This window comes from Buteo buteo, chromosome 4 (assembly GCF_964188355.1).
Source record: "Buteo buteo chromosome 4, bButBut1.hap1.1, whole genome shotgun sequence".
NCBI classification, from domain to species: domain Eukaryota; kingdom Metazoa; phylum Chordata; class Aves; order Accipitriformes; family Accipitridae; genus Buteo; species Buteo buteo.
In genome coordinates, this window is record NC_134174.1 from 30,561,271 (window position 1) to 30,576,144 (window position 14,874).

At 44.2% G+C, this 14,874-nt stretch overlaps 1 protein-coding gene across 8 annotated transcripts in view; it reads right to left on the reverse strand.

Annotated features, from left to right (window-relative positions):
• The window catches only part of MICU1 (mitochondrial calcium uptake 1), a 107,698-nt gene that overhangs the window by 3,401 nt on the left and 89,423 nt on the right, over nucleotides 1-14,874 (reverse strand). For all 8 annotated transcript variants that reach the window (XM_075025418.1, XM_075025417.1, XM_075025413.1 and 5 more), the window contains 2 exons: nucleotides 13,820-13,957; nucleotides 7,414-7,522 (listed from right to left, as the gene is read on the reverse strand). In XM_075025418.1, the coding sequence (XP_074881519.1) occupies nucleotides 7,414-7,522; nucleotides 13,820-13,957 (247 nt within the window). The remainder of the gene's footprint in view (nucleotides 1-7,413; nucleotides 7,523-13,819; nucleotides 13,958-14,874) is intronic.

The window sequence follows — 14,874 nt, forward strand, 5'->3', positions numbered from 1 at the left end:
CACTTTGGTTATAAAAATTGGAAGAAGTGTCAGCACTACATCAAACACCAGGTGGGAAACCTCTCCTGATGGGCTTGATCAATAAGGCAGCTCCTTCTGACAGTGTTGCAAAGATGATACTCTATGAACCAACTATTCCAACAGGCTGGGAATAATAAAAACCAGTTTTCCTGTTAAGCAACCCAGGGCCAATAGTTGTAGAACAAACCCATCTACCCTCTCCTTCTGACAAGCTCTGCAGCGAGCAGCCAAGGTTAACCTTGCAATAAAATAAAGAGTTGTAATGAATTATTTCACTTCCCCCCCCCAGCCACTGGCAGCTGAGCTCATCAGCAGAGAAGCGAGTGGTAGTTTTATTCACACCTCTAGAAAAGAGCAATCTCCAGAGCTATCAATCTGGCAGAGTTATGCAGTAGATTTTGCTGCATAAAGGGAACACCACCACCCCCCACGCCCCCCCCCCCCGGCTGGTTTAGCTGTTTCCCTACATGTATTCATGTGCGTCTGGCTGCCCTCTAGTCTCCCTTTGACGGCTGCTAATTAAAGGAAGGAGGGGAGGTAAGAGCAGCTCAGTTGTCACTGTCAGGGCTGAAACACCCTGCTCCCTTCCAGATACTCAATAAAACAGAAGGGCTTTGCATGAATGTGAGCGTATTTTAAGTTAAATTGCTTCCCTACAAAGTCTGACCCAAGGAAAACCCTTCCAGAGAGACTTTGCACTGCAGCAGCAAGCCCGCAGCAACTGGGATGAACGTTTAGCTGCGGTGCTTCCCTTCAGCGAGGCAAAACAGGGAAACGGTGCGACACAAAATCAGATTGAAACCAAAAAAAAAGCCTCTGCTTTCATCCACAGCATCCTTCTGGGTTCATGCACGCTGGTCCCTTTGCAGAGCTACTGGCCCTTCAGAAATTTTGCAGAGTTATGTGTCAGAAAGGAAAAAATAAGCACCCAATCTATACCATAACCAGATTAATTAGAAACCACATAAAGTGTTTCTAATAGGATTTTTTTTCATGAATGTTCAGATTAGTGGTTCCTTCCACCCCATTTCTGCTCCCCTGAGTGAGGTTTGGGGTTTTCAGGGAGGGATTTCCCTATAAAATCCCTTCTTTTACTAAATAACGCAGGAGAAAACTGAAATTAAACAGAAGGTGGATTAAAATATATATAATCTCAAGTAGGCATCCACTGCTTCCTTGTAATTATTCTTTTTGAGTTAAAATCCTTTCCCACATGAGCGATGTAACTGTGGTCTGCAGTAACTACTATATATTTCAGTTCTGTCACCACAAGTCAGGATATGGCCGTTACTTCTGTGTGTGTCCTGCTGGCAGCCAGAGCCTGCTTTAGGGAGGGCAGAGGCAATGTAATCATTAAAGAAAACTTGAATTAATTTGTTCCCAGCCTTATGCCCGAACCTTGCCAACCAAGCTGCGGGGAGACCAGACGTCTCTCCCAGCCCACCCATGCCAACCAGGCTGCAGAATATACCATGCCATGCACGCGGCACAATACATACAAATTAGCCTGCAAGATGTAACACCTTCGAGTGAATGAACTGCAACACAAGTGAGCAGGTGCATTAGATGGCAGCAGCCCTCCAAAAAGGGCTTTAATGGTCCACCATTTAATTAACTTACATCGACATCAAACATTCACAAATGAAATAACGCTGCCTTCAGCTTTGCCCCTTGATCCGAGAGGGAGGGACTGACGGCCAGCATCACACATACCCCAAACCAGAGGAGAGGGTGACTATAAGTTGCATAGGTATAATGCAGTACTTACAGGTCCTCTTTGATCAAATGCCATGAACATGAAGTGGCAGGAAACGCTGGAGCCGAACAGTGGATGGCATAGGCCTTTTTACCAAGTTAAATGCCCTGCCTCTGGATTTTATATATGCCTTTGTAAATGGCACCTTTCTCTTCCCCAGTTAGGTGATGCTCGTTCCCTATATACAGTCCTGGCTCCAGACAGCTGCAAAACATGCACTGTAACTCCTACCTGCCACACGCGCTGGCGGGGGACTTCAGTAACGTGTAAAGCTCAAGGAAAAAGAGGAAGTTTAAGTAAAAGAAAGTTTATCTAAACTTATTTCTCAGCTTATTTTTTTTCTCCAGAAAGTCCTTCTGCTGGGGAGGGACTTTAAAACACCTCAACTTTGGCAACGGCAGAGGTTTTAAGCGCTGTAAGCCATCTCTCACCCAAGACCCAGACCTTCAGACAGCAAAAGCAAATCTGTATTTCCTCAGGCAGCAACACTGAGAATTTCATTTAACTCCTTTGAAATGGAAATCTTTAAAGATGCTCAACCAAGCTTTGATACCATCCTCTCCTCCTGGTGCCCCAGGTACCCTAATGAAGAAGTTATTTGCTATAGCCTTATATGGAAAAGAAAAAAAGTTAGAATTATTTGTTTAATTGTAAGTCATGTTTTTCTGTTGAGTTTTCACCCCCCTCCTTCCCTCTCTACAGGGTGTCACCTGATCCCTCCCTCCTTTTTGACGTGTGCTTATTTATTTTTCACGGACGCGGTTTTACCAGCTGTAATTTGTACTTACAGCTGCTGGTTACTGCTTCCTCTCTTACTAACCCAACTGCGCAACTGTCACCTCCATCACATTGTTCTTGCTCAATGCAAGAATTCTGCAAAAACGTTATTTCACAGGGGCTGCATGACTGTGCTGTGCTCGGTAATGATTCTGTTGGTTTTTAAGGAGTCATAAGGAAGGGGAAAGTGTTTCTGCTTTCCACTTTGATGCACACACTCCAGACTACAAGGTATCTTGGTGAGGCAAATAAACTTGAAGTAAGCCTCCCAGTGTCAATTCTTTACCATTTCGCAAAACAAAGTAGGTGCTGTCAGGGGCAACATCTCCTAAAACAGAGCTTTGTCCAGATTTGGGGTTTTGGGATGGCTGCATCCATCTCTACACAGGCAAGTCTCCTGGATTTTATACCACCGAAAATGAGTTCCATGTTTCTATCTTGAAATGCTACGTGGCTTTTAAAATGTCAAGTGTTAGTGTCTCCCACTAGTCCTTTAGTGAGCCTTCTGAGTTATTTTATGCCAGTTTAGTGTCTGACACAGTTGTTTGGTTTTTTTTTTTTTTTCACTCCAATTCCCAGAACCACACTGTGAGTAATGCCTCACCAAGTGCTTACAAACAGGGCTTTTCTATGGGCGAGAGCCTAGCCAGATGGCAAACTTCACTTTTTTCCTCCGTCTTGAGAATAGTCATGCATTTGGCCAAAATAATGGGCAGTTGGGCTGCTGCCTTCATTTCCTGAATGGCACCCAGGGTGATGGGAGCAGGGGTCCCTGCCCTGGGCGGTCCCAGGCTGCAGAGGCAGGACACATGTATTTTGGGTTCCCAGGAATCAGGCTACATAGAGTCTCACATTGATATTCACGTTTCATTTTAAGCATTCTAGCTGGAAACCTTGGATGCCATCATTCACAATATAGCTAGCAAAAGTCTATTTAACTTTTTTCAAATCATTTGCCTGTGTACATACCGTAATGTCTATCCAGAAGAGATGCACAAACCCTACACAATCCTGTGGCCCAACATATTTTTCTTTTTCTTCTCAAAATGCGAAGCTGCAGCCCTGCAGCTGAGCAGAAACTGTTTTGACATCAAAGGGAGCATGATGGGAAGTCATGGAGATCATGCTTCTGGGAAAAAAGCAGAGCTACCAGACCAAAGGCAGAGTCGATGCACTGTTTATGTAATATTTGCAGTCATAAATAAGAAAGGAGATTCCAACACAGAAAATGGTTCCTAAACTGAAAGGTATTCAGCACCTTTCAGGGGCTGTTGGTCTACGGAGAGCTTGTCCTTAGGTTACCGAGCTGATTTCTTAAAGCCTTGTGGACAGGTGTCCTCTGCTGTGATGGAGCTTTGCCCAACTACTTGTTGCATCAGTGCTGAGCAAACACCGCACCGTAATTGTACATGTACTAAAACCTAAGGGCAGGTGAGCTCCAGACCCCTCCTGCTTGAGGACACGGTGCCAAGCACTTCCACTGTCCCACTCCATCAGGACGCACACATACACACATCAACACACTGGTGTGAGGGCAGCAAAGGTGACAATCCATGACCCTGACTTGCCTCTGCAGGACACCAGATTTAATCATTTGACTCTTCTCTTTCTTACAAATTATTGCAAATACTCATCCAGGCTTTCTTACGTGCCCAGAGAGGCTGTGGCATCTCCACCCTTGGAGATATCCAAAACCTGACTGGAGGTGGCCCTGGGCGAGCTGCCGTAGGTGACCCTGTCAGTTCTTTAGAGATCCCTGCCAACCTCACCCACCCTACAGAAGTCCTCCCCACTCAACTACCAGCGTTGACTACATGCCATTACTCCAGAGGAGCAATCTGAGCTGTGCCTCCATGGGGGACTGACTTCTTTCATCCATCTCCCAAGGCAGATTAAAGCAAGCAGCAATCCGATGACAAATACATGCTGCTCTCAAATCTCACCTCTACCTCCTTCCAAATTCCCTGTCAAGTCTGCAGCCGTTTCAAGCTCCACATATCAAATAAAATGATCTTGCATTAACCCCTCCTGGGCTCCAGCCCCGCTCCGAGCCACCAGAGTGAGCAGTGGGCTCAGCTGTCTCCCCTCGCTTTGGCCCACCTCTAGCAAAGCGCATCTGTGCCTTGCCTTAAAACACAAAGGAGTTATACCGTGGCTCTCTGCCGGTGCCAGCAGAACGGCTGCTTCAAAAGTCGGGCCGCAGACGGTGCCAAAAAAAAAGTGCAATTCACACCCTCGCCTTGAAAGGGGAATAAGAGGTGAATTCGGCTCCTGTCCTGCTGCCGGCTGTAAGCCCAGACTGGGAAAGTTTTCTAAGTAATGCTTATGATTTAAGAGAATGACAGATATTACGTTTCCGGTAAAATGAAAGATGGACTAATGAATAATCTGTGTGTTATTCTATGGGTCATTAAAATACAGGTTTATGATCCTTTTTAGAAGAGGCTACTTTAATTCAACACAGAAAACAGGTTGTCAAGCTACGGCTGTTTGGTGCCATCCATTTTTTTTCCCTCTTAAATTTTAAACAGCCCTTCTAAAATTATAGTAACATTTGCTGCATTAGGTTAGCAGCAATTTATTTGATACACAAACTATCCTCTTCCTCCTCCCCATATGATGAGTAATTTTTATATTTGTTGGTTTTTAACAAGCAACCTTGCGAAAGCTTGATTTTTGGAAGAGTACACCCCATTTATTTCTTATTTGATTTGTGGGTGCAATATCCAGACTGCGGAGTGCACGCATATGGAAATGGGTAATGCATAGACAATTTAGACATGGGAGCACGCAGATCCCTGCTGCAAAACCCAGGTGTATCGCTGCAGCTTGCTTTGCGCCCTCATTAGGACCACAGCAAAGTGCTGTCTTCGTGCCTCCTGCCCAGAGCATCTCCGGGTTGAGCAGCACAGAAGGATGCGAGGGACAATTCGTGTCAGCTAACAGACACACATGAAGAGGAAATTTGCAGGACCCTCCTCTTCTGCCTGAGCCTGAGGAAATCTCTCCCAACAGCCGGGACCTCGCAGGCAGGGATGGGGATCTGGGGACAGTCGAGCCTGTGAGTGGTTTGAAGCCATGCCCTGCAGACCACCAACCCTCCCCAAGGTTTACTTACTCCAGCCAAATACTCCCAAGCTCAATGGCTGTGGCTCCAGCACAAGCTCATTAATTGCACATAATTAAACAGCAATCACACTGATTTACCAACTGCACAGGGACCTAAATACTCCAAAAATACATATTCCATGACTCAGCAATTGCTAATTTACTGTAGACACTGAGTAAACTGGATTTGCTGGGCTATTACCTCCTTGTGGGACGCTGCAGAAAGGGCTCTGTGCAGCAGCAGAACATCCGTACTTCATATTTTTACTTTTAAATGAAAGATAATCCTATCAGGTTCTTTTAAGTCTTAAGATAATGGTGATCTAAAACAAAGAGTACAGATGATTTACCCCCGAAAATTGAAGATGAGGAGGGCTGCTGACACACACAAGACGAGATGTGACATGTATGACTCCCTTAGTAATTCCACTGCCCAAAAACCTATTAGTGTCTTAATATTCCCACAACAGCAGTGGTTGGAAGAATACCTTACTTCCGAAACATTTAATTTTGCAGCTGCCTAAATACATCAGCTTTAACTTTCTAGTAGACAAGAGTTTCCACTTAGCCTAAAAAACTTTTAATGAGTTTGCCATTGTTTTTTTATATTCCCAGTCTAAGTGCTTTTAAAAAACAACTCTTAGAAAAAGATCTAGAAAAGAAAAGCACACACTTGTGACAGATGCTGGCAGCAGAGAGATGGACTTTCTTTTTTTTAAATGTATGGTATAGGGTTTTTTTCCCCCCCTTTTTTTTTTTAAATCAGTGTCAGAACTGAGACATATCTGATATGGATTAGCTCAGAAAAGGAAACACACGATGAGATGAAGAAGGATATGGATTGCTCTGATTGATAAAGCACACTATTACCAAGCTGCCCAGGAAACACGAGCTCTGAGGTTTATTCAGCCAGCTCCTCTGGCCACGCACAGCCTCTGGACTGTGGGGTTATCTGGAGAGAGCCCGCTCTGGACAGACTTTAATGCTCACTCTGGGACCTGAGTGGGGCTCCAGTGCTCCCCCTCCTTTCCTCCAGCACGCCTGGGAGCTCCAAAGGTGCTTGCCATTACTTGGATTTCAGATGAGAAATGCAGCATCTGGCCATACAGCTCTCATTTCTATGCAAAGCCTCATATTTTTAAGCAAAGCTGAAACAAAACAAGGGTTGAACAGTTCCTACTACAAGCTCCACTGCTGATTAGTGCCTCTGCTGCCTCAATCATGGACACCTCTACAGAAGATACAGTTTGCAAGAATAACTTATTATAATTCTGTTTGTCTTTGCCAACAATAAATTTTCAAGTACTTTGTAAAAGGAGAAAAGATGTCAATTCAGAAGACGGGGATGAAGAAGAAGAAACATTGGGGTGCTCGGGATCTGCTACGAGAGCCTGTGATACACTCACTAGGTCATCTTGCCTCTGCGCACATCAGGCCTGAATAGTCCTGCTGAAGATATCACCGCTTACTAATTGGTCACCATGAAATCACTGCTTCCTAATCTATTCAGGCTATATATTTCAGCCCTTTTTTCCCCGTCTATATCTAAAACTGGGGAAGTATAAAAATTGAAATCCCTCTTTATCCAAGAACATAGCAAGTTAAACCTCTTGTACCGAAATCACGGTTCTTCCCTGTAACATTTTTAATGTCAGCCTGGGCTCATTTGACACCTTCCCAACACCAAAGACATGGCATGAGTTGTGCTCCCTCAAGCTTTCAGTGCCTGTACATCTCGCAAGTTTTAATACCTTTATCAAGCGAAGCTCCAGCCATGTGGTAGAAGCTCAAAGCTGTGTCCACATCGTTTATGTTCTTCAGAAAAGTGAAGAAGTTCTCCACCTCCTCAAACGTCAGCCCCTAGGACAGAGAAAAGATAGTCTTACAGCGATGGGAAAAGGAGATTGTGACACTACCTGGATTATGGACGACAAAGTGACTCATCAGTCCAAAGGTGTAGCCAGAGGGGAATTTATCTGCACACTCAAAATAACCCTACTTTGGCCCTTGAGGATATGGTTTGCAACCTGTACTTTTGTTAACCACCTCTGCTCCCCTCCCAGCCCCACCAGTTGTGCAACTGGAAAGGACTTTGTCATGCATGGTCAGCAGTGGCAGAGACCAAAAAGCATTTCTCTGGCCCTTGCTATGCAGCCAGCTCTTGCCCAGAAGAGCAGACACACCATGAGCCTGTGGTTGGGATGCAGGAGACTGCAGCAAGAGGATTCATTTATATATATTTTTTAAAGCTGGCACACTTGCAATGACAATAATGAAATAGTTCACATGCTGCAAGGTCTCTCCCAAGAGATTCAGGGATCCTTGTGGGGATCCACATCTTACCCAGTGTCGCAGAAGGTGACACTGCAAATCACAGCACATATAGATGTGCCCCAGTTAGCTTTGCTGCTGGTTGCAGGATGGCTGCGGGGCTGGATCACTGTCTGCTCTACCTACCAGCACAGTCACCCAGGACTTGGCTTACCCCGGGACGACTAAGCGTGTGCTCAGTGAGTGCCTACAGCCACATATTCGGATAGTCACGGAAAGGCATCCTAAGATTCCCCAGCACTGGCACCGCTGCATCCCAGCACAGCTGATGTACAGGCAGGGGATAAGCAACATGCTCCTCTCTGCACCGATCTGACTGGCAAGGAGTGTGCCAGGAGAGCAACTGCTGATGAGCGCAGCTCTGGGACCCCCACCCAGTTACACTACACAACACAGCGCCCAATTTTATGGACCCATTTAGCATCAGCACGACTGCATCAGAGCTGGGACAAGGGCTGCAGCCTCCAAACTCCCCCACCACAGCCATGGCCCAGAGCCAATGGAGGAGGTACATCACCACCACAGTAATAACCACTCAGCCTTCCTCTCTGGAAGAGATAAATCAGCTTGTCAAGAGGAGTTCAGGTTCAGGCTCTTCCTATCCTGTCTAGCACGACAAACTGATACAGCAAGATACTAAAAATCCCAACTGCATAACACAGCATGGTTTCATGGTCTGGATGGAAAAGCACATGTTCAGCAGGTACTGTCAAATATAAATTTATATGATCCATTGTAACCCTGCTCAAACTCTTCCCAACAACTTCTAATCAAAGAAGAAGCCATCTATCTTTTTTTGAAAGAAAAAGCACATTTTTTACCATCTTCTCCTACAGACATGGGGTCTCTAGAACTGTAAGCAGAAGAATTACAGAAAATCTGCAGCCTGTTCCTATCTTTGCTATAACTGAGCAAGCGGCAATGCACCACTGATGCATGTTGCACAGCGTGTACAGCAACAAGTGAAACAGCAGTCTCCGTCAGTGCTGGATTTGTGAATCCAGACCAACAAGGATGAGGTAACAAAATGCACATGTGGACAACGGATCTAAAAAAAAAAATCCCCAGTTACTGTACAAGGATCTTTCTTTAAATGTATACCTGCTCTGCTTCCCAAGTGGCATGCTAAAAGATGTACGACAGAATTAAATAAAACACTGTCCTAGCAAAAAAAAAAAAAAAAAAAAAAAAAAAAATCAGGTACTTCTGCAGGAAGTACTGCAAAGACCCTCTGTTTTGTACAATAGATCTAGAGGAGAAAAGATTTTTGCAATTCAGATACCCATCTGGATGCCTCCCTGCTATGTGTTTCCTGACTGACGTGCTCCTGCCTGGGAGCAGAGCACTAAAAATGTGGAAAGCCTGCAGGAATCAGGAGGCATGTGGCCACTTTCAGGCCAGCAGAAGACACTGTTCTGTGGTTTAGCTGCTCTGTTTGGGACATCTGAGGTTTGCAGTAGCGGCTACAAGGCATCCCGGCAGCTATTCCACGCAAAGAGCCCCAGCTTTGCATTTTCCTGGAATTTTCCACCATGAAAAGCAGATGTCAAGGCCAAACAGCATTGCTGTCTGTGCAAAACAGACCCTTGTTTAGTGCACTAAACACTGCAGTTGCTATTGTTTCAGCGGGTAACAGGGAACGTTTATATGCTTACGTATGTAAACTTGTGGTCTTTTACCAGCTGAAAAAGCAAAAGCAATGGTGTACGGGGGTATCCTACAAATCTGGGCTTTCATGTGGACAGAAATACTGAATCTCTGCAGCAAAAATGCCATCAGTATTATGAAATTTAGTATTTTATTGATGAATCCCATTGCTGAGGCTGGCATCAGCATTAACTCCTTTCCAGCTACCAAAATAAAAATAAAATCAGAGACTGGGACAGCCTCAGGCTTACACCAACAAGTCAACAGATGAATGATCACCTTCACCAGTCAGAAGTCTGAGTATGGGAACTTACCTATTCCCTGTCGATGTGTTTGTCAGTGCTGCTCGGCTCTTTGTAGGTTATTCATGTCTCCATTGGAAGACCAATAGATGTTTCCATTATATAATAGAGACTCGTGTTAATTTGGAATCACAAGAAATTGCATATCTGGAGAGCCCTAGGGTAGCGATTATGGGATCTGGATGATCACTTCTTTCAAGGCATTTGTACATCTAGCTGTTGATTCATAAGCCTGAATCCTTTCATCACTTAAGTAATACTAGTGATACATAAGCAGGCAGACTCCAGAAATGCATACCTGCTTGCAACATGTATCTTACCAAAGCTCAAACACCTTCTGCAAAAGTTAGGGCTTTTCACCTAGGAACCCAGGTTTCAGCCAGGGAGAATTACATCTCAGTCCCACCTTCTGCCATCTCAATAGAAAATACGCTACACAGCCCCCAAAGCATGTGTAGAAGATGACCTGAAATCATTAGTTCCTGAAGAGTCAGCTTGGTTTTCTAGCTGTTAGGGAGACAAACCAAATACCTTGCTTGTAAATACTACTGACAAGTCAAGTCCTTTTTACTAGGAGAAAAGCAGCTGTGTAAGTGTAACTTGAGGGGGAGGATCGTAAGTAATTTTAAACAAAGTAGACTGTGGCAGCTCCACTGAATATGCAGGAGTTCATGTATCCAGGGTAAGATGGGATTTTTTCCTCAAGAAAAATAAAAATGAAAGACTATCAATTAATACAAGAAAATATGCCATTCACAAAAGCAGGAGTGTAGAATAGTGATGTTGGAAAATGGCTAAAGATTAGATTAAAACCAGAGCTTTAACATTTTGGAGGCTGTCAGGGTTGCCTTGTGCAGAAAAGGTAATTGCATCAGACAATGAAGATGATGTTTGACAGATTTCATAAGAAAGCACTCACAAGGATCAGTTGCATTCCCAAGGTAAAGCTTGCCAGGTAGGTTTGGTACAATTACTGCCATTCCTCTCCCAGCATCACACTATTAAAAATATTTTACTCCCACTTTCTTTGGAAAGCAATGGCAAGCCCAAGCCCCTACTGCTTTCAGTGTAGAAGCGACTTACAGCAGGTTAGTAAACTGTGCAGATAGTGATACTAAGCTGCTATAAAAGTGGGCTAGTGAAGTGTGAAAAAGAAGGGATTTGGGGAAAAATTCTTCCTGTAAAACGTGTTTGCATCATAGACCTTTCTGACCTACAAGGTGTTCTGTGACTGCAGAGTATTGCAGGATAAATGAAGCGGCTGGGTGGCTTTAACAGCTCTGTGAGGTCTGGGAGCCAAAGGGAGAGCAGTGGATAGCACCGGCTCCAGTCCCTTTTTATAGGATAGGAGTAAAGCAGAGCCCAACCAAAGCAGCTGCTTGCTCTGCATGTGTCTGGGTTACAAATGCAGAGGAAGAAGCAATGCCAGTGTCGAGCTTCTGCAGTTTCAAGTGGGAGAACGCTCTCTGGCTTAATACTCCATTCATTTACAAGGAAAACTTTGCAAGCGCATTGCTGAATAAGTTATCCAGAAAGCTTGAAAGGTGGTTAACATGATTGTGGTTACAGCAGTCCTGTTTCTAAAGAGATGGGGAAAGTTAAGCTATGTAAAAACACTGACAGCTATACCAGGGTGGTCCAATGGAAGTACATAAGTGTACCTAGGTACAAAGTGCTGCACACAAATCTACAAGGAATATGGTCTTCTACAATACCCCAGGGGACAAAAAACCAAACCACAAATTTCCAAGAAAAAGTTCTCTTGTATAAAAGACAATGCAAAGTTAGGCACCTGGCTGGATCTTCCATGAGCCAGAACCGGCTGAAGTGGAGGGTTTCAGTACCTGATTTCTCTAGCTCTGCATAAACATTGACTTTGAGCTGCCCTGGCTGCAAAAAAGGCTTATCTGCCTCCAGTGCGAAGTGGCTGGTGCTTCTTGTATCCTTTACACCTCCTTAAACCATTAAATATCTTGTACTTGTTAACAGAGACACCATCTTGTTTTAGGATTTTAGGTGTTTCATTCCCTCCGGTCTAAGGAATCATGTGTTTTCCCCCAACTCTGTTTCTTGCAAATGTCATTTTTTTGTCCTGCTCCTCAATTCCTCTCCTTGAAAGTCCTTGGAATAAAGAAAGAAAAAGACTTCCTCTGAATCCAGTTAGCTACAAATAGAAACACAATCTGGCTGATTTAGGAATGAGGAATAAGGTAAAACCAAAAAGTTCTTCCTCTGTCACAGATGTCAGGGTCTTGGCTTAAACATGAAAGGAAGAAAACATCTGCTGTAAGAAACCTTCCAAAATAACTCCCTTTGCCTAATTTCTCATACACCCAGCTACCGTTCAATAATATATATGTGTGTGCGTGTGTATATATACGTACAATAAAACCCCAAATCACAGCAAAAGAATCCACAGTTTGGGAACATAAAAACCAGAGCTGATATTTTCTGTTAGACACATATCACAGTTAAATTATTTTTTCCACGAGAAATCAAATGATTCCTGTTAAAACTCAAGGGGAGCAGAGGTATTGGAAAAGCTAAATCTGCAGTGTCTCGCTCAAAGATAAAATAAATGGACACAGCCTTGGAAACATCAATGGTCTTATTTAAACCAGTGACAAAGAGCTTAAGAAGTGAGATTTCCAAATATTAAAATGCAACGTATCTCAGCTCCCATGACATGTTGACACCATCTATTGATAACAGCCTATTAAATATTGAGTCTATTTTCTTACAAAACATGAGGGAATCTGAAAAAAAAAAAAAAAAAAAAAAAAAAAAAAGCGCACTCTTTCTGGCACCCCAAGGCCATGAGAAGCTGCAGGTACCGCAACTCCTCTGGCAGGAATGCAACTCTGAGCACAGCCTTTTGGCTCGCTTACGTTTTCCTCCAGTTTTTAACTTTTTGGCATTATTTGCAGTTAATAGAGAAGTCTATCAGTCTATGTGCCCCACTGCTTCAGTATCCCCAAATTCTCCTCCAGCACCAGTGAAAGAGGGAGAAAACAGGGGGAAAAGTCACTGGAGCACCTTCACATGAACTGACAATTCCTGCACATCACAGGAGGCCAGTTAAGGCACCAAAAAGAGACAAAAAAGGACTAGATCCTGGCCAACAATTGTGTTTTATAACACACTTTGCATCTAAACCAGTTAAGAAATAAACGCCAGTTCTGATGTCAGGAAGAAGCAGCTCTAAAACACTCAGACTGACCCGATATGCAGCCAAAGACTTTCCATCCATTCTCATTTGACGAATCACTTGTTTATAACCTAGCTAATAAAAGAACAATCCATCTTTATAGAAGCAGACGTGAAATTCTAATACTGAAGTAATTTAGCAGCCCATACTTGCTTTACCTGATAAAACACATCCTTTCAGCAGGGATGTCTTATTCCAAGGTCTCTCACTAAATTAACGAGTATAAGATCTGCAACCTTATGCCTCTCTAAATCATGAGTAATTAAAATAATTTTTCACATAAGTTCCTAACTAAATAATAAACTGCCCAGTTGCAGCAGCCGATTAATCTAAGGTCAAGCCAGTAACTAGGAACACGTCTTCAATGTTTATTCTGGCTCCAGACCCAGGGTGCCATTCAGCGAATTTAAATCTTGAAAATTACAGCATCCATTTTAACAGGGACAAGCCTATACACTGAGCTGGACACTGACCACTGCACTCCCACCTCTTCCATCGCCCTGCTGCTGGCAAAATATTTATCACCTGCAAAGTCAGCATATCTCCCTACACTGCTTGACAAGGTGCAGGTGCTTTTCTTAAGATGGAGATTGCTTACTCATTTCTCAGCATGGTGAAGGACAACTGCCCCCACTGCAACTTCCCAAATTTGCCACCGATGCCACTGACCTCTCCATCTTGGAAGTGCTTCTTGAGCTGCTTCAGCATGACAGTAAGTTTCTTGGACTGCACCCCACTGTAGGCCAGCAGCATGCTGCCGAACTGCCGCTCCGTGATCCGCCCTTCCACTGGGTCATGCCGCTCAAACTGGAAGGGGGGAAAAAAAAGAAAGGGGGAAGTGAAAACAAGACCATGCAGCAGAAAGCTCCATCCAGAGTAAGCGCATACGAAGGCACTATAACAAAAAATGAACATTGCAGGAAACACTCATGAAGAAGAAATCCTAATGCACTTGAATATTTGCTTTCTCCAGGACTGTCTCCATCAATAAGTCAACATCTTCCCTACGTGCTATGCCTTGGACAACTTCTGGAAGAAGTCTTTGTATCTCGCCTTCCTAGTTTTATCTTGCAAGGGGACAGCATTTGTAGAGCTGGACTTGAAAAGGCAGGATGATTACCTTAACTTGAAACCAAGCTAGTGTCCACAGGTGTCCAAACGGGTGGAAAGCAAGAAGAAATACTAAGGTGTTCTTCATACGCACTTCCAGCTTTGAGATCTGAATTAGCATCCAGAGAATTTGGCTGCTGCAGTGACCTTTTCTGATTGGTCAAAGATCTGTGCAGGACTGAGCTAACATGCAAGTACATGCTCCAAAAGAAGCACACGTAGGAGTGCTTCCATGATTGTTATAAAGGGGAACGGTGGTTAATAAACCAGGAAAGAAAAGTCTTGCAAAAACTATGTCTCATTTTAGCTCTTCTCTGCTCCAAGTCCTGTACCAGTGTCCCAGCAAGGGAAGGTTCATGGAGGTCTCCAGAGTTCCCCTTCCCCAGTCCCAGAAAGTTCTCCTCACCCTCAGCCCCTTCCAGTCCCTGACCCTTACAAAAGCTGCTGCGAGGCCCCTGCAGAACTTCCCACAAGCCCTTCAGCAAAGAACAGTTTTCTCCATTAATCCACCTCTCCAGCATTAGTTTATGTCCTCCTGGCTTTTGCTGCAGGGGAGAAGGGAAGAGCAATTTCCCGACTTGGGAGGGTGCTGGGCTGCAGCACTAGGTTTCTGC